At 40.1% G+C, this 26,967-nt stretch overlaps 1 protein-coding gene across 1 annotated transcript in view; it reads left to right on the top strand.

Moving 5' to 3' along the window:
- The window catches only part of AFF3 (AF4/FMR2 family member 3), a 525,761-nt gene that overhangs the window by 78,186 nt on the left and 420,608 nt on the right, over nt 1-26,967 (top strand). The window contains exons 3-6 of the mRNA XM_029938501.1: nt 10,031-10,105; nt 12,394-12,514; nt 13,531-13,843; nt 13,973-14,358. Of these exons, the coding sequence (XP_029794361.1) occupies nt 10,031-10,105; nt 12,394-12,514; nt 13,531-13,843; nt 13,973-14,358 (895 nt within the window). The remainder of the gene's footprint in view (nt 1-10,030; nt 10,106-12,393; nt 12,515-13,530; nt 13,844-13,972; nt 14,359-26,967) is intronic.

The following is a 26,967-nucleotide window of genomic DNA, read 5'->3' on the forward strand; positions in this document are numbered from 1 at the left end:
TGACATTGGATATGCTCTCTTGTTTACACTTGTATATTAGAGACATTAAAAGAGAAAGAGTAAGGAGTGAGGGAAGAGAGGAAAGGAGAAGGGGAGGAGTGGTAAAGACATTTTAAGATAACACGAAGCAAATATGTTGTCAGAATATGTATGAGTGTCCCCTTTAAAACATTTTTTAAAGAATTGTGATAATTATCATCATGTGTAGGCAGCCCCATAATATATAATATTCCTAATGTTCTAGGGATCTAATAAAATATTTGTATGATAGATTACATGTCTAATTAAAATTGGGACTCGTGAGTGCTACATCAGCCATAGGAAGACCCCCTGGTTTTCTGACACTGTGTTATATGGATATTTAGAATTAATCATCTTTACTGTCACTAGCACCTAATGAATTATAGAACTGTAGAGTTCAAATAATTCATAATTCTTAACATCTTCCTCTAACTCAAGCTTAATTGACTATAGAGCTTTCATGATGGTAAGTTAGAGAAATATCCCTGAGAGTCTCTGTCAAGGCAGGGCCATGGGTATTTTTTCGTGTCTAGCTGGCATTTTGTTTATAGTGTTAATTAAATTTTTTGAATAAAAAAAATATTTTTATTTATTTATTTATTTTAAATATATTTTTAAAACACTTCAGTTTTTTAATATCCAGAACTTCTGTGGAACTGAGAATTTGATTCTAACAGTTACTATTTAGGTAGATCATTTAAATTTTCCAAGTCTCATTTCTCCATTGAAGACAGGCATTTATCTGTAAAATGAACAGAAGAATGTTTATGGCATACAGATTTTGTTTCATTTTTATATTGGCATGTGCATTTATTACAATTCTGTGTTTTTCATAAATAAGGGTTACGTAACAGGTTTATTGAGAGGGATAATAAAATACCCAAACTTTCTTTACAAACTTTCTAGCACCAAACAGTTGCTCAGTATTACTATTAATATGATTCTCATTGTTATGCTCTACAACCAGAAGGAACATTTTAAGGCCCAGGGTCTGAATGGATTTGTATTTGGTTTATTTAAATTGTGTTATGTATATAGACTAAATTTTGGTAAGGAATGAGGAAAAAATTTGTAAATCATTTATTGTATATTTTTAAAGTACTTTTAGTATTATTTTCAGTGCCCACTCTGTGCTAGGTGGTGTTCTAGGTTTTGGGAATACAGTGTTACAGAAAGTAGACACCATTTCTCCTTTGTGGAGCTAACCATTTCACGGAGGATTCAGATTATTCATGTAAGAAATGTGATTGGGGGTGGGGGCAGAATGGAGGGTTCTATGTAGGACATACACTGGTCAGGACTGGGCAGGACTTGGGTCTGGTGAAGGTATCAGGGAATGTTTCTGAGAAGGAAGCATCACTAAACTGAGAGCTTCAGGATCAGGAGGAGGTAGGCAGATGGTGAGCATATCCCTGGGCTCAAAGAGAGGCCATAGTGTAGAGATTGGGGGAGATTTGGGCCAGCCCGGGAGAGAGAAACAGAGCTGCAGGGCCATGGGTGCCAGATTTGGATAATTTCCAAGGGAGTGTGGAGTAGAGCAGTGACATGATCAAACTGCAATGTTAGAAAACACCACTTTACTGTGGAGGAACAAATGACAGGAAGAATAAGTGGGAGACCCTTTGGGAGGCACTATGAGAGGCTAGGAGAGAGCCAGTAGTGGCCTAGACTGAGGAGACATTTGTGCCAATTTGATTGGTATTGACCAAACCTGGGGACTGTTGGATGCCCATAATTCTTACCCAAACAACTATGTGGGTAATGGTGTCATCCACCAACACAGGCAACAGAATGGAGGCAGAGTCTGGGGTCAGAATGGCTGTAAGCTATGTGTAGACTTGCTGGGCTCTGTGTAATAATGGTTGGAAACATGACTTGAGAAAATCAGGTGGATAATTCCATAATTGCTTCTGAAGTAGAGAAGAGAGATTTGGATAAGTCTTAGAGCTTTGCATGTTACCAATATAAAGATGGCCCCTGAAGGGAAGGATATGAATGCTATCACCAGGAAGACTGTCACATGAGAAGAGACCAGGCCTAGACACAAGGACTTACCCAGAACCCCGAGTGGGAACAAATTCTAGGGAGTGGCATAGCAGTAGAAACATGCACAGCACACTCAAGAGTAGCCCAGGAGGTGAATTACGAGTATACATTTCTAGAGGTCCTAGGGAAGAAAACTTCTCTCAAGCAGTGGTAGCTGTGTGAGAAGTGGATGACTAGTGGGGGAGTTGTGACTTTGCTGTGAAGAGCAGAGCCAGATCACATGGGTTTAGAAAAACCAGGAATTGGAGAGAGACAAGTGCCTGGCTCTGCAGAAAATGGTGGCTGTGGAGAGCAATGGCCAAAAGAGGACAGGTCATTTCCTTTTTAGAAGATAGGAGGGCCTTGAATGGGTTTATTAGCTGATGAAAAAAACCCAGTGGAGACCAGGATGGTGACTAAGTGGGAGAAAATGGTATCTGTGGGAAGGTGGAGTGAGGGCAATAGGCTTCAGAGTCCAAGTGGGAGAGTCAGCCTGGGAAGGAGGAAGGACTCACTCTTGAGAGTCGTGAGGAGGAAAGGCTGTAAGGTCTGAGGTGGCAGGTGAGGTGAGAAAGATTGGAAGATGGAAAGTTGAGGGAGCATCTGCCTGTTGCTTTCTGTTTCCCTGTGGCCGAGGAACTGAGCCCAGGTCTCACACCCTGGATCTGATTTCCTGGTGATGTAGAGGCTCCATCCTCTCAGTGACTCTGTTCTCATTCAGATACTGAGGATTTCTGTTGTATATTTCTCTTCCCTCCTCCCTTTACTCACCAAGACTGCTAGCTAAGCTGATAAACTGCCCTGTACTAGAATAGGTCCTTCTTATCTTCAAAACAGGATCTCTTTCTTTCTCAGATAAATTAATAGGTCTATTATAGTGGTTGCCGTTTGTGTTTCCTACATGGAAGACTCTAATGGTTGGTCTGTCAGACTGCTTAGACATCAGAAGGTATTTAAGGACACGCATATCCCTTTAATTCTTCCTTTCCTTAAACTTAGCTCCGTTTGTCTTCATTCTAGCCTGGGGCTAGTTCTGTACCTCACAGGTAAATTAATTCAGTTCAACAGATGAAGTGGCTCAGGTTAACTCTTACTCCTTTTCAGAAATGTGTTTTCACTCATAGGTCTAACAGGAGAAACCAAACAGAGGACCATGGGGAGGGGAAGGGGGGAAAAAGTTAGGGAGAGGGAGGGAGGCAAATCATAAGAGACTCTTGAATACTGAAAACAAACTGAGGGCTGAAGGGGGAGGGGGAAAGGGGAAAGGGGTAATGGTCATGAAGGAGGGCACTTGTGGGGAAGAGCCCTGGGCATTATATAGAAACCAACTGGACAATAAACTATAAAAAAAGAGATTTCTAAATTAAAAAGAAGAAGTTCCATTTCAACCAGATAGTGCATGTCATTAGTGATTCTGGGCAGAAAAGAAGTTGAACAGTTGAATTCAGGAAGAACAGGGGCCATTCTTTAATGGCTGATGTTCAGGGTTGTAGGGCTTTCTATATCCAAAAGCCTGACTCTACCGATGGCAAGAAGTGATATAAGAGGACTTGGCCACGCTCTGCACTCTCATTACATCCATGAGCCTGAGTGGCCACATGGAGATTGTATGGAAGGGCATCATGGTTAAAAACACGGCATGATAGGAAATATGACTCCTCCTTTCAGATGGTTTTAAAATTCCTAGGAGTGGAAGTTTAGAAACGGATACTAGAAAATGAAAATGAAAAGTAACTGGGTGTTTGGTAGAGGAAAAGTAATTTATTGGCTCTGACGTGAAAAGCCCTGAGAGTAAGCATCCTTCTAATAATGGACACCTGTGATTGATGGCTGCTCTGTAGTGCTGCTGGCTACAAGTGAGCTCTTCGAAATCGCATAGTAGGGACTTTGCAGGTGAATCTCATTTGGTTAGGTCACTACTGCTTTTGTGAAACTCTGCTGAATCTTTATGTTCTAACAAGCAGAAGATGGTAAATCAGAGTAATTGCTTCATCTCAAGGCACTTTTATATTGTAAGGGAAAAAGGTCCTGTTAAGAAACTCAAATTAACTTCTCTGTTCCTCCTATATGGAAAGCCTCTTTGAAAGCTGCTTATCATACAACCTGCTGGTTTATTTATAATGGAACAATTCCATTAGAACCTGACACTTGTTCTCATGGCACCAAGACTTAAGATCCCTCAGGAAAAACATTTAACCCTTGGAATTGCAAAGCTGTCATTCATCTGTCATCTCTCTAAAAACTCACTGGAGGGTATTTATGAGAGAGGTTTGGAACAGTTAACATTTTCACCAAGTTAGAAATGGAGTTAGGATTCACTAAGTGGTCAGTAAAGAACGGATGAGTGTCCAGTACTAAACTGCAGAAGAGGCTTGTCGTTGTCAGTGCTGTTACGAAATGCACTAATTATGGTATTCCATAATTTTTAGGTAATCCACTGTACAGAATTCAGAGAGTGAAAGTTAATTGCTAGTTCTGACTCATTTGAATTGCTTAGCCCACTTATATTTTACAAGTTTTACAAGAGTTCTGAAAGTTAATGCTTATCAACCAAGGAAACTTAGCAGATCTTAGAAGAATGAACTGAAATTGTCATAATCTGAAAATTAACACCCTCTGCCTGGCATTTACTAGCAAAAGATGGGGATACCATTTGTCAAAGCCTGTCAGAGAGGAGGTTCCCTGGGGATCCAGCGGAGGGAGCATAGTCTAAGAATTCAATCTCTGGTGCCAGACTACCTGGCATCAGACCCCAGCATTGTTGCTCATCGGCTGTGGGACTTCCACAAGTTAGTTAACCTTAGAACCTCTTGTTTCTTCACTGATTGAAGGGGATAATGTCTCTTGGGGTTTTGAAGACTACTCAATGAAATAATGCATGTAAAGTGCTTCAGGCAGTGGCTGCTTGTAATTGTAAAGCGTAGTTGTTATTAGCAAAATTTAATACGGGCCTGATGGGTTTATGAAGATGTTATAGATTATTCCAAAGGGCTATTTTTCTTTGGAATATTTTTGGGCTAAGTTTGTGTGTGGGTGTTCATTATTTTTGTGACTCCCTTCTCCTTCCTAGTTTCACCACAGCTGTGGTATAGAACAAGTGATTACTGTGCAAACCATCCTCGATTCTTTTCCTGTTCTTGTAGAACAGATTGGCAGCCCTGAGGCAGAGATCTAGAAATGCTCTCAAAGAGAGTTTCAAGATTGAATTAAGGTTGAAATCACCTTTGTGATCAGAGACAAGCAAGCAAGGTTGGACTGACCTTCTCAAGGTACCTATGGTAGAAATAATATTGCAGGTCATACTTACAAAGCTGATGGCAAGCCAGCAGTGTAATGCTGTTGGGGAACATGGAGGAAACAGGTGTGAGAATTGGAATTATGTAACTCAAAAAGAAAAGTAAGCAGGGCAGAGTGATATTCTTCAGGATTTAAGCGTTTGTTATATGCACCGTTGGCCAGTCCTCACTCCTCTGCGGATCTTTAACTGCCAGCCTCACCACTGTTCTCACCACGACCACCACCCCTCCCCTTCCTACCACCCTCAGTCCCTCTTCCCGGCTCTATCACTCTTACCACCACCATCATTACTCCCTCAACACCCCACCCCTTCCCACTCCCCCCACCAGCCCTTCTAACCACCACCAGCCCCATTATCACCACCATCACCACCATTCCTCCAGCCCCACCTCCTCATCACCACCCACCCCCATCACCGCCAATACCACCATCACCCTGTCACCCCCTGCCACCTCCTCATCACCACCCCACACCCATCACCACCACCACTACCACCATTACCCTCCCCACCTGCCACCCCCTGGCACCAGCACCATGGCTATAGCAATTCAGGGACTTGAACTCAGAGGGCCCTTGCCTCCTTACCAAGCTCTGATTCTAACCTACCTTCTCTCTGCCTGACTTGCTTCTCTCACCTGCTCACTCTCTGACTACCTTCTTGTCTTTCAGTCTCCCATCTCTGTCTATAGATTAAGGAAGGAATTTGCAAGTATACTTCTATAGTCTTGCTTTTCTATGATTTAGGGATTACTGACCTTTTATCATTTGCTTTATAAATAACAAGAGATGATAATTAGTTTAACTCATTAAGTGTAAAACAATTGTTACTATTTTGCAGTATTTGAATAAGTTTCTTTAATTATCCACAGTTGTAGATGCTACTGGTCCAAAGAGCAGGAGAGTTTCTGTGAAACATTCTTTTCTCCACTTAGTGCCTTTTCTTCTTCCTGTTTGCCCCTGTGGCTGCCAGTGCACACCCCAGGGAGCAGGTTAGCATGTTTTCCAAGGACTGTAAGTGTAGCACGACTGAGAAGATTGTCTTCTTTGTGGTCAGGGTATTCAAGGCCAGCCCTTACACAAACTGTATTCTTCCCTTCATCCACCATTTATTCACTCCAAACCAAACCTGCATCAGGAAGGGATCAGATAAACTTTTTTAGGGTGGGATAGAAATGACAGGGTAGCAGTGGAACAAACCAAACCAATGGAACTTTAAATGTGGAATTCCAGCTGGTTAAAAAGTAGGATGGTTTGGGGAGGGCAAGGGTCGCCGCCTTCAAACTCTGTCAAAGGCCGCTTAAGAGTAATTTCTGTACCTTGTACTTTTAGGCCCTTCTTTCCTTCACTTTCCTCCACCTGCCTCTTTCTCAAGGCCCAGTCTCTTGCAGGAAGCACTCCAGATTCCCTGTGCTCCCTTTTGCAGTGCCCCAGACATACACGATGTCAACATTCTCTGCTTTGAATGGACCCCTTCCCAGCACTGAGCGTAAGGTTCTCTCTCTCTCCCTCTGTCCCTCTCCCCCATTCATCCGTGTTCCCTTTCTCTCTCTCTAAAATAAAAATTAAAAAAAAACTTATAGAATGGGCCCCTTCCCTCTTCTCCCCCTTGTCTTTTGAACCATTCACTTCTCAGCAGCAGGCTAGTCACAGCCCTATCTCCCCTACATCTAACACCATGGCATTCAGGAAATGCATTTGGACTGAACTGAACTGTATTTCTGCTGTATGAAGAGGAGAATATTTTTTAGCCATGGAGAGCATGATAACTTTCTTCAGAAGATTGGTGAGAGATTGTTCTCTCTCTTCCCCTTGAATGTACTTGTTTCTCAGACTGCAACTCTGGAGACATACCAGTAGGTACAATAATGTTTTTTGTTTGTTTGTTTTGTTTATTTTTTTTAAAGAAGAAAACACTATGATGATTCCAATCAAGCGGTGGAATTAGCTACATATACCCTTGGCTGAAAGCCTCATCCATGGGAACATTGCAGCAAATGTTGGGACGTGAACAGGGTGCATACGGTCAGTGCTAGAGGGAAGAGAGCAGTCCCTCCTGGCCAGCTGGGCCTTCTAGGTCAAACCTGGGCTTGGCAGAGGGGGCAGCTCCCCCAATTCCGGCACCTTTCCCTCCAGTAGAGCTGCTTGGGCAGAGACCAGAGCAGGATGAAGAATGGGTAGGATCTGAGGAAAATGGTGACACCAGCAGCCCTACCTGGCTTACTTTGGAGTCTATAATTTTTAAATTCACTCACCTGTTCTCTATTCCACTCTTCTGTATTACATGGATATCCCTTCGGCATGTGTACTGTGGAAAGAACTGATTTTATCTTTGTTTTTTGGTGGCTATAAAAATCGTAACAACACAGCTTTATTCCAGAATTCTCCTTTTAGTTCTTTCTGATTGGAAAGTAGCTTCCCTATGTTTCATTTGTCCTGTTTTGCTTTTGTGAGGCAAATGTTCTCTGTTTTCTAATATGTGGCTTGTCAACATTAGGATTTAAATAGTGTGTTCGCCTCTTGGCTCCCGGGTAGACCCTCGTCCGTGGATTGACATTGCTGTCCCTTCTACATGATGTCTTTTTTATGACATTGTTTTGGTGATCGAACTCTTGCCATGACCCTTGATCTTTAAAAAAGGTAGCCTAGCAATAATATCCACCATTCTTGTCTTTCTCCAAGGGACATTGTAAGGATAATTAATGTGTGAAATGTTTTGAGCTCAGTGGAAGGGAGAAGCCATCAGATGCAAAGATATTGCTGTTATTTAGTTTCATATTGTTACTATATGATCAAGGATACATTACTTTTGGAAATGGTGATAGTTTTATGTTTGGGCTTCTATTCCTCCTAATCAGCATAATTGACTTTGCCCTGAACCCTATACTTATCTCATTTTATAGATTAAAAACTAAGGGTCAATGATTAGAATGTTTTTGCTTTGTTTTTCATTGGCTATTTTTTTTATTCTAAAAATAAGTTAGTCTTTTAAAGGTAGTTGATTAAAAAGCTTCATTTTCTGGGAATGTTATGCATCTGCAATAAATAATAAATAATATTGTAGCAGTTGGCTGCCTCCACTTTCATACAAAATAAATAAATACATTTGGTGACATACATTTGAGGAGTGTGATTCTTATAATTTTCATGGAAATAAGGAATAACTTTATAAATGATAGAGATTTTACCATCTGCTAGTAGCAAAAAAAAACCAAACAACGTAGCTCATAACACGAGGCTCTTACCGAGTCCAATGTATATATTGGCATGCCAGGAAAAAGAATTTTCTACAACTTTAGTGAGCCATCCCCAGGGAAGCTGACTTGACTTTCAGCATGTCAGGGGAAAGGTTCCTTTGCTTCTAAAGCAAGTGACATGGTCTTTACATTATCAGAATGGCAGAGGAGGGAAGAGGACTAAGTTTTAATGGTGAGAGATTAAGAGAAAGGCACACTCCAGAATTGTAAGTACCTACACAGATTTCACTAGTAACTAGTGGAATGGTGGACTCACTGTCGAAAAGATACTGTCTTTATGAGTCAAAGCATTTAGTATTGATAGAAGAGATAACATTTCAAATGCTTGGAGAAAGATGGGGCATGGAAAGTCCAGACTTTCTCTACAATGACATTTGCTTTAAACAGGTGACATTTTCTTAGGCTTGACATGACAGGTGGGGGTTGCGTTTCTAGTTAAGGATGAGGAGTCAGGAGCATCACTATTAGGGAGGGTTAAATGTTCAGTGGAGGTTGGGAAAGAGAAACCAAACGGGAAGCATTGAAGATGTATTAGCTCTCATTTTGAGTTTCTTTTGCTCTCTTCTGGAGAAGGTGGGGATGCTTGTCATTTTTGGTCATTCTGGTTTCATCTGGTGGTGTGGAGGGTATTGCATGGCACAAGCATCATGGCTGTGTCATGAAAGATGGCCAGTGCATTTTTAAAAAACTGTTTCTTTGTTTATTTCGAGAGTGAGGGGAGGGCAGAGAGAGGGAGGGCGAGAGAATCCCAAGCAGGCTCCACGCTGTCAGCACAGAGCTTGATTTGGGGCTCAATCTCATAAACCACGAGAACATGCTCTGAGCCAAAAATCAAGAGTCAGACACTCAACCAACTAAGCCACCCACACACCCCAATGGCCAGTGCATTTTTATTAGTAGGCTATGTGTAGGTGGTCTTGAGGGTGTTCAGTCCTTCTTAGTATTAGAAGCTGTAAGCTGGGTATGCACATAGAACCTCATTAGAGAACTTTAGCCAGCACTGGCGTGCATCTTGGAGTGCTTTTGGTTATCTTTAAATGGATTGGGGAATGAAGCAAGTTTAGTTAAAGAGGATCAGCTTGCCTCTCACCTCCCAACTTCTCCATATTTTGGAGTGATTCTTACTTCCTGACCCTGGACATACAGCAAGTCTGATACCTGCCTAACTGATTTTGGCTTTTGGATGAATGCTAAATATCTAAGCCATGTTGCAAAGCAGGTGGAGTTTATAAATTTGTTTTCATTGCTATACTCTATATTGTCCCTCTTTTTTTTGTCATGCCTCATATTTGGACCCCATTTAGACCCTGATGTCCTGTGCCCTATCCCTTCGGTCTTTAGCAAAAATGCTGACAAACTCATACACAGTCAGATGCCAAGGGCCGATCAGGTTAAAGTGTTTCCCCTTCTTGTGGTGTCTACATTTCTTACAGGGGCGAAGACATCTTAAGCCAGAGGAATGACTCTCTAGTTGTGGAGTTTCAGTCGTCAGCCAGCAGATGTAGGAGGTATTATTTTGGTCATGGGGGCCTCTCAGAAGTCCTGAAATCATCCTAAATGACCACCTGCCTGCTCCATGTTACATAAGGCCACTTCGTGCATCACATCAGTCTTGTGTGTTTGGTTGGCTACCTGAGGGCAGCAAGCATGTTTGTGGAAGTCTCTGTGCATGGAGTCCTGCATAGTAGGTGCTTCACAGATACCTGTGTGTGGTGGGGAGGGGAAGAAGTTCAGCTCATGCTACACAAGCATGCAAATGCAAGCTTTCTGATTGCAAATGCTGGTTTGGGTCCTAAAGTTAGCAAGTTGATAGTAAAACTAGAATTTTCCTCTTGATTAAAGCTCACTTCTTTCCCATCCACAGCATGAGTCATGTGTCATCAGAGCAGTCTCCATTTGAAATCCATGGAATGTTCTTGAAAGCTGCAGTCTCATATTGCAAATGTCTACTAGCAGGACAGGGCAATCATAGTCTCTTCTTTGAACTTGAAGCTTGGTTCTGTGAATAAGAGTGTCATTTTCATCTTATGCCTCCCTTATGCCAGCCACTATCCCTATAGCTATCCAGAGAGTTCTTAGTGATTGCAATGTTGGAGCTCTGAGCCTCTCAGTTGGTAAGGCTGTGCCTGCAGCCTCTGTTTACTGAAGGTCACTGTTTGGACTCCCCAGTCTAATAACTTTGGGTAACGTACTAAAGATGAATTAAAATGCTAATAGGTGACATGTTCTGGGTATTTTAACCTTTCCTAATCTTAAATTTAAATGAAGTGCCTTTGGTATTCTCACAGCCTTGCTGTGAGCATATTTAACATTGCCCCTTAGTGAATTTGAAGTATATTTTGTCCATCTGGGCAGAGCTAGAAGGATAAGCAATATTTATTTTATGATCATTTTATTTGTGTCCTCTACAGCTACTTGACACAAATATTCTCTTATACTCATGATAACAATTTAGCTAAAACAAAACTAGACAAAACAGAATCTCACTCTTTTCATATGTTTCTGTGAACCCATAGATCCTTTCATTGTTAACAACATTTAAAAGCAGTACATTGGAGTTTGGGCACTTAAAGCTATTCCAAAGCCATTTTGTAGATTACCTTCCCGTTTAAACCTTACAGTGTCATGAAACATCTCTGTTTTATAATGACACTGGGGTGCGGAGAGATGGTGTGGCTTTGCCATCATCATGTCACTGGTTATGGGAGAATCACAGTCAGTAGGGGGTTGTCCAGGCTGTAGATCAAGTGGGCACTCTAAGCAAAATAGGGTGCCTTAAAATGCTTCTGCTAGGAATGAAGACAGTGCTCATTCTGAGGGACATGTCAGTTCCCTTGTCTCCACTGAGGCCAGATTTACTTTATGTACCAAGCTGAAAAAAACACGTGTATTTCCTTCCTTCAGTAAATGGGCCACTTCCGTATTATTAGTTGAATTAGCCCCTTAATTTCCCCCTCATGAGGGGGAAGGAGCACTCCCTTAGTCCTCCCAGTTATCTGGTGTCTGGTCACTTCATAATTGTATTTTGGGAGAATAGATATTAATTTTCTTTAACAAAAAGGCTGAGATCCTTGATGACACACCATAATTCAATTTCCGTTCTCTCCCTTTGTTGCCTGCACCCCTTCCTCCTGACACATTTTTCATAGTTAGGAGGAGTGATAGTGTCAAATATATCAGAAGGAAGAATTGATTCAGTAGTAGTTTGACGACTTGACTGATTAGCAGAGATCAGAAGAAAGCTCATAACTATGAAAACCACTGCAGCATGGAGTTTTAACAGCTCTTTAGGGAGCTAGTTAATGAAAGAATCACTACAGAAACACAGCCATAAGAAGGGAAGGAAGGGAGGAAGGGAGGAAGGGAGGAAGGAAGGAAAAGAAAAAAAGAAAAAGAAAGGCAAGAACAGGAGTATTCCCATATAACACTCAGGGTATGTTTTAAGAGATAATATGCTCATAATTTCTATTTACACATCGCTATAATTACTGTCTGCTTTAAGATTACTTTCAGTCTTCTGTCGAAATTGCTTAGATATTTCCTGTTTTACATATCAGGCAGAAAGGTCTAGTACTGGTTGGAACTTGTCCTAAGGGTTTTCTTTTGCTCCTGAAGAATGTAATTATCAGACACTCAAGCTCAGACTGCTTGATTAGACTGGCTTTAATCTGATGCATGTTCTTATCATCACCATTTGTCCATGAGCCAGACTTCTGCACTTAGGTGAAAGTTTCACAGTGCTCTAGCCTTTAACCTCTTCCTATGTGGTTGTTCTTTTTTCTTTCTGCTGATGCAGCGTCTATGAGCCAGATAGAAATGTGTTACGGAGGAAAGAACGAGAAAGAAGAAATCAGGAAACTCAGCAGGATGATGGTGCATTTAATTCGAGTTATTCCCTCTTCAGTGAACCCTACAAGGTAGATGGTTTTCTGTTGTTCATCTTCACTGTCACTTGTACCTCTGCTTCCAGTCTGTATTGGAAGAGTCAACCAACCAAACTTCAGCGGGCTTTCTGCCTGTTCATCCCAGGAAGACAGCTCAGCCACTCAAAATGAGGTCTTCTCAGATTACAGATCTTGGTGTCTAGGTCGAACGACTTGACTGCCTGTTCCCTTAGTAAAATGTATCTTTTGCTTAATACTGAGAGCTGCTTGCTGTAATTTTTATCAGTAGTGTAGACCATTTCTGCATTGATTTTCAAAGGCAATGCCACTTGTTATGCTTTTTTCTAAGCTATTAGGAAATATAAAGAGGTTGGGTAACATTTGCCACACATGGGTCACACCACAGTTGGGGTACCTGATAGAGTAATGAGAAAAAAAGCTGCTGGATTGTTTCTCATTTATACCAAAGGCCAGAGATACAGCCTCTCCTCCAAAATGAAAGGTCTTCCAAGATTTCACTCTCATCTGAGGAGGCACAGAACTATGGATAGTTTAGGGGGTGACTTCATGCATGTTTAGCCCCATGTTTATTTTAAGCATTATGCTGACTTCTTTTGCCTGTCCCTCTGGGTTTCTCACAAGAATAATACAGATTTAGAAATTGGCAGCAAAACAATTTGAGCCAAATTTGAATTTTCAAGAAAAGCTTCCAAAGGGACTATAAAAAAAAAAAAAGAAAACCCAATCCTGGAAATCCTTAATCAAGACTGTTTTGTGCAGCCACAGTGGTAAATTTTCTGATTTACTTAGCTGCAGTGCACCCCCAAGGACAGATACCTTTTTGTGTAGTCTAAAGTCAACAGCTTCTTGGTCCTGGCATGATGCAGAGTGTGGACGGACTTCTTCAGCAAAGGACAGTTTCAGTGTCCTTCGCCAGCTCTCATTCTGAATGTGGCAAGCTTGACTCTGATCAATAATGACACCTCTTCATTGTTTTCTGTGTTTCTGTGGTCTCTAACAGCAGGGTACATGTGTTTCTCTTTCTCCAGACTAACAAGGGGGATGAGCTCTCCAACCGGATCCAGAATACTTTAGGCAATTACGATGAAATGAAAGACTTTTTAACTGATAGATCTAATCAGAGCCATCTCGTTGGCGTTCCCAAACCTGGGGTTCCTCAGGCTCCTGTGAACAAGATCGATGAACATTTTGTTGCAGATTCAAGAGCCCAGACCCAGCCCTCATCTGTCTGTAGTACTGCGTCTTCCACACCAGCAGCTGTCCCCGTGCAGCAGAGTAAGAGGGGCACCATGGGCTGGCAGAAGGCTGGGCACCCACCGTCAGATGGCCAACAGAGAGCAAGTAAGCACGGACACAGGTTGCTTGATTTGAGCAGATCTACTAACCCAAAGAACCATAATAAAAAACCTAACCACTCTGTGTCGAGCCTCTCATCCTCATCTTCCTCTTCTTCTTCTTCTTCCAACTCAGCACAACAAGGCTCTCTCAGGACCTTGCTTGGAGATGGTGTTGGCAGACAGCAGCCACGAGCCAAGCAAGTGTGCAATGTAGAGGTGGGTCTTCAGACCCAGGAAAGGCCACCTGCTATGGCAGCCAAGCACAGCAGCAGCGGACACTGTGTTCAGAACTTTCCTCCATCCCTGGCTTCAAAGCCCAGCCTGGTCCAGCAGAAACCAACTGCATATGTGCGGCCAATGGATGGCCAAGATCAGGCTCCTGATGAGTCTCCAAAGCTTAAGTCATCCACAGAAACCGGTGTGCACTGTCCATCATACAGGGGAGTCCCGGCCACCAAGCCAGAGTCCACCAGAGCCAAGGCCAAACTGTCCAAGTTCAGCATCCCCAAGCAAGGAGAGGTAAGTCTTCTCAATACCATCCATACACACCTGAGCAGTTCTAAGTGACCACCGGACACTTACAAATCAAACTCCCATGTGTCTTTATTTCAGTGTGTGAATGACTCCATGTGGCAGGATTTGTAGCAATCCGTAAAGGAGAATGTGCACATAAATAATGGTTTCTTACCAATTTTCTCAAATTATTATCACCAAATTATTTTAAGTTCCAACATATGCAGTTATGTGTCTGCATTCGTTCAGAAAGGAATGTCTCCTTCAGTATAGTTTGAGGGATATTTTTTGTTATTGAGTCAGTGTTGACACAGATATTATATATTAGAAATAAAAGTATTATAAAGGCTATATATAAAGAGGTTAATTTTTATGTAAAAGCGGTCAGAAGTTCAACATTTTTTGTCGCTTTGTCAAGGACAAACTTCACAAAGTAAGCTTCATAGTGATTTTTAAAGTAACTATGTAATGACTCAATATTGAGGGGCACCTGGGTGGCTTGGTTGGTGGAGTATCTGACTCTTGATACAAGATCTTCATTTCATGGTTGTGAGTTTGAGCCTTGTGTTGGGCATGGAGCCTGCCTTAAGAAAAAGATTCAATATTGAATAAGATGAATATTCAAATGTATTGATATCTCATCCATATCCTAATATTTAAAATCTAGGTTAATTGATTTTATTCAAGTAAAAACTCTCCTTGTCCTATAAAAATGATCTTAGGTTATTCAAAGAGAGGGAAATCTTGTAGTTCAGATTCTTCTGGTTTGCATCTTGAATTTAATCTAAAGTATTTATTTATTGCATTATTAAATGTGTATATTGGATGTATAGAATATTAGAATTCAAAAAGGCAAATCACATAATCACAGAGGCAGTAAAGAAGTCATGACTACTCACTTGAACAGTAAATCTGGATTGAAAATGAAGTTTTGTCTTAAAGAAGCACATTTCATACTATATTCCAAATAGACGATAGTTGTCAAGAGCACATGAAAAAGTATGCCTGTACATTTTTCTTGTTTTGCTGTGATGTGGTATACAAACATAAAATGTGAATTCTAGAGTGTTGGGTTTAAGAACTGTCCAGTTTTTATCTTTTAGATATAGTCATTTTTAAAGTTGGAGTAATGCTGCAAGATATTCTTTATGTCTTAATTTGATTTAATAACCAAATGAAACACAAATGATTTTACGTTTCTTGTTGGGAGTCTGACAAGGCTGAAGTTAATCATTTCTGAGCTGGGCTGTCACCTTAGAAAGCACCATGTACCAGTTGGGAGATCAACATATTACCCTTGAAGGAGAAGATATATTTTTTACTCTGAGATGTTTATACAGGTTCTAATGAGGATATTAAGTGACATGTTTACCAGTAACTCCTTTTAATTATTCATTTATGATGGATCCCATAAAGTGTTCTTAGGAATTATTAGAAGCAACATATAATTTCTGCAAGCATTTTTGTTTTTAAAAATTTGTAGGAAACACACATTAATATCATCTTACAAAATGAACTTATCAAGCCCTTTGATTTTTGTTATTGTCAGATGACCTGGCAAATAAAACTGGCTTATCCTTGAACAGAGGTGGCTGCAACCACCAGGAATCCTTTATAATTGTACTTCCAATTGATTCTCTGTTACAATGATTTTTATGTGGCAAAGAAACTTCAAATTTATGAGGTAGTAATTTATTTATTTACTTTGTAACCCAATGAGTTGATAAAGCCCTGGGTAGAAGCCAGTATTTGATAGCCAGGGCAGCCCTGTGCAGATAACTATACAGTTTTCATTAGGCTTTTGGGTATGCCATTAATAACATGGACACTTTCAGGACGCCCTTCCAAGACCCCAGATTGGAAATGACACATTGTACTACGGTTCGGTAATTACAGAAAGAGGGAAATGCTTGAGAGAGAAAGTCATACCAAGAGAAATTAGAGCTTTTATACAGGAAGTGTTTCATTTCCCCCTGTAATGACATCGAGCCAGTCAGCTTGCTCCCCTCATAACATTCTATACTGAATACTCATAGAGAGGCCAATCATGGGTGGATAGAAAAGGGTAAGAAGTGTTGTTCGTAGAACAGAGTTTTAATTGGTGGATCTGTTTTTTTTGTTTTGTTTTGTTTTGTTTTTGGTATGAGAGATGTACAGCCCTTATTTTAGCAAAAATATCTTTGCATATTATGAAAAATATGGTAATTTGAATTTTGTAACACTTGTGTGTTTAACAAGTCTATCATAATAAGCAAATGACTTTTTCCCAATTAGCAGCAGGATAGTAGCTATACGGTACATTTTCCATCTTTCAGACTCAAAGAGTTTTTTGTTTCCTTGTTTGTTTTTTTACAGTACTTGAAGAGTCCCTTTTATATATATCCTTTTGCAGGTATATTATTCAGTATTTATAGGACATCTATGTAAAATCCACAATCATAGCATAGAAACTGAAGAATTTTTTCAGCTAACCAGAATTTGCTTATGGGAATATTTGCGTTTATTTTCTGGAGAGAATAAAACAAATGTGGCAAACAAGAAATATTAATGCCTATTTTTTTACACAGATAGTACCTATATAAAAATGTTCTCTTGATAGTACTGACATTAATTTCCAATGAAGTAAGGAATGCATTGTTTTAGGGAAGTTTACAGAGGCAGTGAGCTGGAGGGCACTTACATGACTTGCCTATACTTTCCCAGGGCATTAGCTGTAGAGTAAGACTTAGGCTAGTGTGAAGGAGTTGGGGGCTGAAAGGAAGTGTTAGGTAAAAATGACGTAAGGGCAAGGGAGATCCAAATATAGCTGTATGGCATTGTATAGGTGCAGCCCTCACAAGAAATCAAATCAATGAGTAGGTGTGATGTGATGTGAGAAATTGAAAAAAAAAATGTAAGATGTGATCTCTGCGTGCAGGAAATTTACATGAATTGAATAAATTAGACTCCAGCACTTAGCTTTTAATTTGCAATTTCTGTCACGTATAGTCCAAACTAAATTTAAAACTGGCCTTCTAGTCCTAGAAAATTTCCTCACCTCCATAATCCTTGCGGTAGAAAACTATTCAATGTTATTTTTATGAATTGAGAATTTGTGAATCTCTTTTACCTGATTTTACACTTCATAAAATTTTGATTCTTTTTCTTACAACATCTGCACTCTATCTGCTGCCATGGTGAATTATTTGTTATAATTCTTTAGTCTTCAATAATAGGTAATTAGTGTGGAAAAATTCAGTGCAATTTGATGTGGAAGTTAAAGACCTCAAGGGAGTTCCTTAACTGATACACCTATCTCTTGGCTAGTTTTTCCCAGCACAGTTTTGTGTTTAATGAAAAACATATTTTTGATGCCATCTCTCATTAAGTAAGCCTCCCTGGAGGGTTACTCGGAAGGGGGACTAGCATTAGGTGAGGGACATAAGAAATGACTGCAGCATGTGTTCTAGAACATTCTTGGGTAGGGCACACTAAATCTTATTTGCAGTTGAAGCAAATTATTTTTTGTTTCACATACACATGCAAAATAAATGTTTTACTCTTAACATGTAGTTCAAGATCTAGATACTAGTGACTGTTAACCTAGAGAAGTGGATACAGGTTTTGTGGGACCTAAAGTAAATACTGTCTTGGGAGTTTTCGTTAGAAAAGAAGGAGTAGAAAAATTATCTGATGCTTGAAATTTTACCCAAAACATGCTTTAACTCCTTGCTAGAGCCCCTCCTGGGTCCTTGGAGGAGTGTTCACTTAAGAGGCCCTGAAGCTTGTGTGTCATTAGCTTCATGCTATATCTATCCTTCACTCATGGAATCATATGACATTATTATTAAAATGATTATTTTATTTTATTTTATTTTTAAATGTTTGTTTATTTTTGAGAGAGAGAGAGACAGACAGACAGACAGACAGACATAGGGTAAGCAGGGGAGGGGCAGAGAGGAGGGAGACACAGAATATGAAGCAGGCTCCAGGCTCTGGCTGTTAGCACAGAGCCTGACATGGGGCTTAAAGCCGTGAGCTGTGAGATCATGACCTGCACTGAAGTCGGATGCTTAACCCACTGAGCCACTCTGGCACCCTTTAAAATGATAATTTTAGATTTGAAACGAGTGATTTATATTGGCCTAAAACTTGGTAGAATTTAAAAATACATATGTATAATGCTAAGTGATACAGGAAGACAGAAATGAGGCAATCCTATAAAATATGGGAATATCGGCCTCATGGGCTATGAAATCAGTTTGTTCGGCAAGTTACGACTTCAGTGGTATTCCAAAACATACACATTTTAGTTTCTGCTTGTTATTAATTTAGGAAGTAGCAGTGATTTAAGCCCGCTCTCGCAAAGGGCTCTGATGGCAGAGAATAGAACACATCTGAAAAGCCAGGGAAGCAAGGAGAGAATGCAGGAGCTGTTGCTCTTAGGTTAGTCTGTGATGAGGAAAGAGATGCCTAAATTTGAGTATCAGTTAATAGACTGTGTGTATATTAGGAGTTTTCCCAGTGATTGAGAATTCATCCCCAAAAACAGACACACCATTTTTGGTTGGTCAGAATTTTGTTTATTAAAATAAGTAAATACTTGAAGATGTATTGATTAATCAGCATTTTCACAATGGGCATTTTAAAAGCACCATTTATACCATGAATAAGAACAGAAAGATAAAGCACCATGATTCCACAAAATAGCTTCCTAGAAAAGCAATTAACTGATTTTTTTCCTCTAAGTTCACAGAAGATAAATGATGTAGGCTTCCTATTTCCTGTCACTCTTGGTTACCTTTGTATGAAAATGGATTTCTTCCAAATTAAAGTTGGCACCAGCCTGTCGGATGGGAAAGGCATCTGCAGAGCAATGTGTACATTATATATTCATGCCAGTCTAAATTTCTTAATTACATTTGAGATGTATAATGTTTTCAAATGGAAGCATGCTATTTGATGGCTCATTGATGAAATGAGGGTGTAGGGCCAGACTGGGACTCGGTTTCCCTGTCTGTCGTGGTTTCATCCTCCCCATCGTCATCACCTCCATCCTCCTTGAACCACTGCAGACAGAGGCTGCATCTTGTGGGACAGCAGAAGTGGGGGGCTTAGTACTGGCACAGATGGTCGCGCTCTGCACTTCAATGTAATGCATGCTGTCCATTCCTGCAGTGAGGGCGTACCAACTTGTACCCTGTAGACTTAAAACAGTGAAGACCCACAACTTTGATCTCAGATGTGGGATGAAAGGACTTGTTTTGCATCTTATAGATGGGTCATTCTGAAGGTCAAAATGAAGGCTGGCAAGTGGAAATGTTTCCATATTTTTTGGTACTTTTATGTTCAGCCAGCAAAGCTCTGAAAGGTAAAGCACTTAGTCACTTAAAAATAACTTCAGTTTCTATAACCCTTTATTGAAAACTTTGAAGAAAGCATATTAAAATGTGTCTTGTAAGGGTGCTGCTGGTGTCCTTTTCCATCCCCTTTCCTCTCTGGGTTCCTATTATAAAACCACGTTTTCTAGCCATAAGGTAGGAAACTACTTCCAATGATGGAGGCATTGAGGGCGAGACCCAGAAGGAGGCTATTAGCGAGTCCACTCTACTTTCCCTGTATATTTTCTCAATTCTCATAAAGTTTCCTCTCCCGGAAAGCATCTGGACAGATTACAGAGCTGTTTTCCCTTAAACTGCAACCTTATGTGTGTTGACTCCAAACCTGAGGCCAATCAAGAGCCTGAGTCCTCTGTGTTTGGAGCCACATGAAAAGATGGCATATAATCCAAGAACCTCTCCCACCCCGGAAAAAGTATCACTATACAGTCCAATGATAAAAGCCTCTTCTTTTGTATTTCATCTGTCCTTGTTTGGAAATCCTGGGGAAACTTTTAGATACACAGGCTGCACAGTGGAATCCTGATGGCTCTGCACGGTGTAGGTTTGAATTCTGGCTCTGCCATGTGGCCCAGGGCAAGCAGTTTAACTTCTCTGGGCCTCAGTTTTCTTATGTGTGGAAAAAATGATTATATCTATGTGGAGAGTTGCTGAAAAGACGAGTCAGTTGATGAGTTGAAGAATGTCACGTACTTAGCACAGTGACAATATAGTAAGCATTCAGTAAGTATTGGCTACATGACTCTTACTAGAAATGCCTCTGAAATGACAAAAAACAAACAAGAGACAGAAATGATAGTATTGGAAGTGGTCATGTGTGTGCATCTGTGTGAGCTAGAGTGAGAGAGACAGAGAGATGAGGGGAGAAGAAAAAGAAAAATGAAATTCTGAAAGTTTATTTGGTGTTTGTTTGTTGGAAATAATGGCAATCTTGAAGACTGGGATTATCCTGGATTAATGTCACAAAGCCTGAGTGACATGATTCTCCCTTATTTAATGCTTAGCCCCCTCCTGAGATTTTATTGCCAAGCCTGGGATCGAATTTTCTCTCGTTCTGTGTATTTGGCTTTCCCGAGCTATTATTACCTGTAGTGGAACATATCACACTTGAGCTTTATTTCCAGTTAAATGAAATATAAAATCAACAAGATATGGGCTGAGGAAAAGTGTTAAAATTTCCAGGTAGTATTTTGAATGACTCATTGAAATAGATCTCTTTGAAGCCACACTGTATTAAATAGCATGTTTAATTGGACCAAGCAGAAGAATCACTTACCCACATGATTAACCAGCATTAGCATGCCTTTATGGTAGACAGGAGCGCAGTTTCTCTACTGCCAGTCACACACTTCGTCCTGTAGCTGCAGGTGTGACAAGCAGCGTGCCGGCCACCCCTGGACATTGCAGTTTTCTATTTTGGTCGAAGGTTGGGCTTTAGGATCAACAGACGTGTTGAGGAGTGATACTGACTGGGACTGATCTCTGTAGTAATTGTCCTGATTTTAGAACAGAATGAGAAGTGTGTTTTCTGGAGCTACATTGTCTGACTTTGACTCTTAGTCTGTTGGCCAGATGACCTTGTGTCTCCGTGGCTTCATCTGTGACATGGAATTAGACTAGTAAACTAGGGATGCTGTAACAGAGTACCACAAATTGGTTGGTTTAGAACAACACAAATTAATCGTCTCACAGTTCTGGACGCCAGAACCCTGAAATCAAGGTGTTGGAAGAGTTGGGTTTCTTTTGTGGGCTGCGAGGGAGAATCTGTTGTAGCCCAGCTTTGCTGGCTTGAAGATGGCTGTCTTCTCCCCATGTCTTTATGTTGTTTTCCCTCTATGTGTGTGTCTGTCTAAATTTCCCCTTTCTGTAAGGACATCAGTCATTCTGGATTAGGGCCCACCCTAATGACCTCATTGTTAACTTGATTACCTCGGTACAGACCCTATTTCTATCTAAAGTTTAAAATTGCGAGGGAGACAATTCGATAAATGGTACCTGATAGCATTTGATAGTGTTTTTATGACTATTTAATAAGTTAATACTTGTACAGTGCTTATGATAGTGTGGCATATAGTAAGCACTTAAAAATCCACAATAAAAATAACTCATAATAATAACAATTATTATTATTATTTATAGTAGCTATGTTTACTTCACATTTACCTTCTAATATGCTCAGCCCTAGATAGTTTGAGAGCTCAGAATCGGGAAATTGAGGTGAGGTGGTGAATTTCACTAGACTATCCATGCAAAAAAAGCAAGGATTTTGTTTTGTTTTTACTGCTTTGTTTACTGAAGTTTCCCTAACTGTGCCTGGCACATAGTTTGTGCTCAATAGGTATTTATTGAATTAGTTAATTAATTTAAGGATATGGGTGAAGGAAGTCACTCCCCTCCAACCACTGACCTCCTCTCCTCGGGGCCTCAGTAATTCCTGCCAAACCTTTTATGGGAAGAGAAAAGCCAAACACTTCCAACATATAATTTATAGCTGCTGTTACAAAGAGAAATGGGAACCATATTTACTGATGTATATAAACACAGCCCATGTAAAATAAACCATAGAGCTATATTGCGGCCTCAGAAACAAAAGCCAAAGCAGGGAGTGGCTCTGCCAGTGATGTTATGTGCTCTGCCTCTTTTTCCTTGTTCTCCTTTGTTTGGTTTTCATGAGCAGAAGCTTTGGCCTGGGGGCAGTGTGCGCAGCATTCTGTGTCTGTGCTGCAGGCAGATGCTTCTTTCTCTGGCCACAGGATGGGAGCTGTAGCATGAGGACTTGGTAATGAGGAGGGTGATGAGGGGGCCAGGGGACAGTGCGGGAGAGACCACATTTTCAAACTTTCTGCCATGTGAATTAAGTTTTAATGGATTTGAAATAGCTAGGAATACATGGAGTTCTTAGACACACTGATTGATTCCAATGGGCACTGATTCCCAGAATGTCCCTTTGGCCCTTTTTCTCTGTATGTCATTTTGTGCTTCATGGATCTTGTTTCTATCATGATTCCTGTTTGACTTATTCATGGTAATGCATTATTTCATAATTTATGTAAACATAATCCACACATTTGTCCAGAGTTCTGTTTATTTGTTGTCTTGGAGACATATCCCTCAGAAATATGCTGGTTACATAGCATTGGGTCGACACAGCCAGTGACATGCCTATAGTACACAGTAAATGGTTGACTCTTTATCTGTGTGACAGAAGGCTAAACAGTAGAAAATAGAAAAATGTGTGCATTCAGTTACTGATCTACATAAGCCCTGGAAACAAATATAGATCTGCCACTCCCTCCCCCCTCATTCTTGGTTATCTTGAAAATCTCACAGAGAGCGCCTGGGTGATGGAAGGTCTACTCCAAACCTCCTGTGGGATGTTTGACTCCTCTCTCTGATGTCCCTATTGAGGCTCATCCTGTTTGTGCTCAAACCCCACAGCTAAGAGGGAAATTACTACCTCCTGGGATAGGCTTCCCATCTTTGGACGGCTCTCACCCTTCCTTATGTTGATGTATAAATCAACCTTCCAATAACTTGCACTTCTTAGCTTTAGGGGTGCCCACTGGGACTTCCAATTGCTGGCTGTTTCCCCGGTGTTTGTGTTTTATTATTAATTCCTGTAGGTTAGGTCTTCTGGACAGTCCCTCCCTCAGGCTTATGCCACCCTTTACCAGATGGCATCAAAGTAATTTAAACATGAATTTTCAGAGGAACCTTCCTTGCTTCAGCATAGCCTATCTTGATTACTTTTTTTTATTACCCTTTTTTGCCCTTTTATAATTTGTGTTTAGTATTTCAGAAAAGGGAACAAGCACAGCAGAGTAAAAGGAGCTGGTTTACACCTGTGGAGGGGTGCAAATAGGTTTGGAGGATAGGGAGCAGGTTGCAATATTAAAAAGGGCAGATAAAGTAATCCACATAAGAAAGTGAAATATGAACCAGAAGAGGGTGAGGCAAGGTTAGCAGGAGGTATGTGGAGAAAGAAGAAGTTAGCTAGAGTAGAGTGGGTAGCTAGGGCAAAGGCGCAAGTGGGAACACATCTCCTTGTCCTATAATACCAAGAGGACAGTGTGTTGGAGTGTATAGTACAAGAAGGAAGGAAATGGGAGAGGAACCCACATCATATAAGGGCTTTCGGCCACAGCAAGGACCATGGTGTTACTGTAAGTGAGAATTGGGAGCCCTTCAGGGGTTCTGAGCGCAAAGTGTCATGATCTGACTTAAGTATTACAAGGATCAGTGTGGCTGTCGTGTTGAGAATAAACTATAATGGGTAGAGGTGGAAGCAGGAGATCACTTGGCAGCAGATCACCTCCCTAATCTGAGGCTGAGGGAGTGGGTGGGTGCAGAGATGATAATAGTTATAGGACCTAGGTTGTAACAAAGATGATGAAAAAGTTGGATTCTGGATATAGAATTGACTGGATGACAGATGGGAGAAGAATTGAGGACAGATTTTTGACTTGGGCAACTGAAAGAAAGAAGTTACTTTCAACGGAGACGGGGAAAGCTATATATGAAGCAAGTTTTTGAGTAGAAGAGCAGGAATTCCTATGAGCTTATTGGAGTTTGAGGTATCTATTAGACATCCAGCTAGAAATGAGTAGGCACATACATTGGAGCCACAGGTGTGGAATTTGGTAGAGAAAGAAATATGTATCTGGACGGAAGCTACAGATTTGGAAGTCATTGGCGTACATGTGATAATGCATGAGGCTGGATGAGGTCACTCAGGTGAGTGTGACGAAAGAGAAGGCTGAGCCCTCATGTACTCCTACGTCAAGGGTTTAGTAAGAAGAGAAGGTGCCAGCAAAGGAGACCGGAAGGAAGGGATCAGTAGGCAGGAAGAAAACAGTGCAGTATCTAGAAGACATGAGGAAAGAGGGTATAAACAGGGAAGGAAATTCATCAGTTTCAATTCTGCTGATGTTGGATTTAGTAACATGGAAGTCACCAGTTACCTCAATGAGCATTTTGAGGGCCAAAGTCTGAGTTTAAGAGAAAATCAAAAGGAATTTGAGGTATTACATACAGACAGCTCTTTCCAGAAGTTTTGCTGCAAAGGGCAGCAAAGATTTTGAGAGTAATATGTCTTCATTATAAAAATTTGGATAACATTAAGAATACGAAGGAGAAAAAAATCACATGTAATCCTGAAATCTGGAAATAGTCACAGTTAATAGTTAACATTTTGGTATAGATCCTTCTGGTCTTTTTTCTATACTTAGACCTTCTTTATTGAATTGGGATGAAGCAAACATATATGGTTATTTTCCCAATTATTTTCCTTACATACCATAACCACTTTGCCATGTCATTGAATAGTCTTTGGCAACATTCAGTGTATGGTCTTTGCATCTCATTTAGTTGGGAACTTCAGCGGTTTTATCCTATGGAGATAACATAATTTATTTACACAATCCTTTTGTTGGACAGTTAAGCTGTTTTTTAGGGTTTTTTCACTATGGTAAATTATTCTGCAATGTGTAGCCTTATATATTTGTATATATATCATATTTTCAAGGAAAAATCTTTAGATATCTAATTTCTGATTCTAAAATGAAGAAAGGTTATCGTATGTAATCTTTGTTAATTTTCTTTTCACATTCTTTACTCAGTTTTTCATTGAGGTATTTGTATTTTTTCATAATGATTTAGGAGTTTTTTTTAAAAATTAAGAAGATGCATCTTTTCTAAATATATTGGAAGCAGTTCTCCCAGTTTCTTGATTAACCTTTGTTTATAATGTAGAAATTAAATTTTGTATCTTTTTTCTTTTTGATCTTTTCCTTTGTAATTATGTTAAAAAGGCTATTTCCATAGATCTATTAAAGACTTAAGTCTAACATGTAAAACCATAAAGGAACTAGATGAAAATTTATGCATCTGGAATTTATTTTGATACAAGGTAAGACTTTACTTGCTTGTTTATTTTTCCCCACAGCCATATTCCAGCATAAGTGATTGTGCAGTCCAGCTTTTCTTTATAATTCAGTATGAAACAAATGATAAACACTCCATCTTTATGCAATTGTGATGTAGCTCTAGGTAGGGATCCTATAATGTAATTTCTTGGGAGACTGGAAATCTTAAATCAAAATGTTCGATCCTTTCTTCCAGACCCTGGCTTAAGTCGTGCACTTCCATAGTCTGTTCCAATCATCAAAGAGCTTCCTTTCTTCGAAATTCTTGCAAGGTCAATGTGTGTTATTATATTACCATTTGTTATTATTTACTATTGTTTGTCTGTCTTGTCTCACAGATATATTGTAAGCACCTTGAGGACAGGCTCTGCTTTTCATCTGTCTTCGTGCCATCACCTAGAATAGGGTTGTTAGAGCTTGTACTTAATTATTTTGTTGCTGTTTTCTGGATTTTGAGGTTTTGCACCTGAAAAATAGAGACAAACATACTATAACTGGTTTGAATGATGTTAGGTAGATCAATGACAAAAATAAAGGCTGGAATGAAGTTTAAGCATAGCATATAATCTTACCCACGATTCAGTCCTATCTACTTACCAGACTTCTTGCTGTTTCCTAAGCGTGCCATTTTCTTTCATAATACTCTGGCTTTGCTTTATGCTTGGAGTATTATTCTTCCCTGGTTTGCCTGCCAAATTCCTCCTCCAAATCCAGTTCATCTTGCAAAAAATGATAATATTTGGAAATTAGAAACCCACCACAGAGTTGATTGCTATTAATATATTGGTATATTTGCTCATATATATTCTTATTCTTAATATTTTTTTGCTTACTTATTCATTGTTTTTGTTAACACGTTACATGCTCATTTAAATTATCTAAATAAAGAAGAAAATGAAACTTAAAAATCAACTAAAATCCCACAACCGTAAAAAAATTCCCACAAACATAAGATGAATTTTGTTCCAGATAACATTCTCTTTCTTCACCACTTTCTCTCTTTATATTTCTTTGGTTTCACTAATTTGAAGACTCTCTTGAGCTTTGGTATGTGTGTGTGTATATATATGTTCTTCAAATATGCCTATTCAGTTACTTCTTGAAAATGGTGGGTTCTTGCTGCTTGAATACCTAAAGAATTATTTCTTTAAACTTCTGCAGCTGGGACGCGTGGCTCAGTCGGTTCACTGTCCGGCTTCAGCTCAGGTCATGATCTCACGGTTCATGGGTTTGAGCCCCACGTCAGGCTCTGTGCTGACAGCTAGCTCAGAGCCTGGAGTCTGCTTCGGATTCTGTGCCTCCCTCTCTCTCTG

This window comes from Suricata suricatta, chromosome 4, assembly GCF_006229205.1.
Source record: "Suricata suricatta isolate VVHF042 chromosome 4, meerkat_22Aug2017_6uvM2_HiC, whole genome shotgun sequence".
NCBI lineage: Eukaryota > Metazoa > Chordata > Mammalia > Carnivora > Herpestidae > Suricata > Suricata suricatta.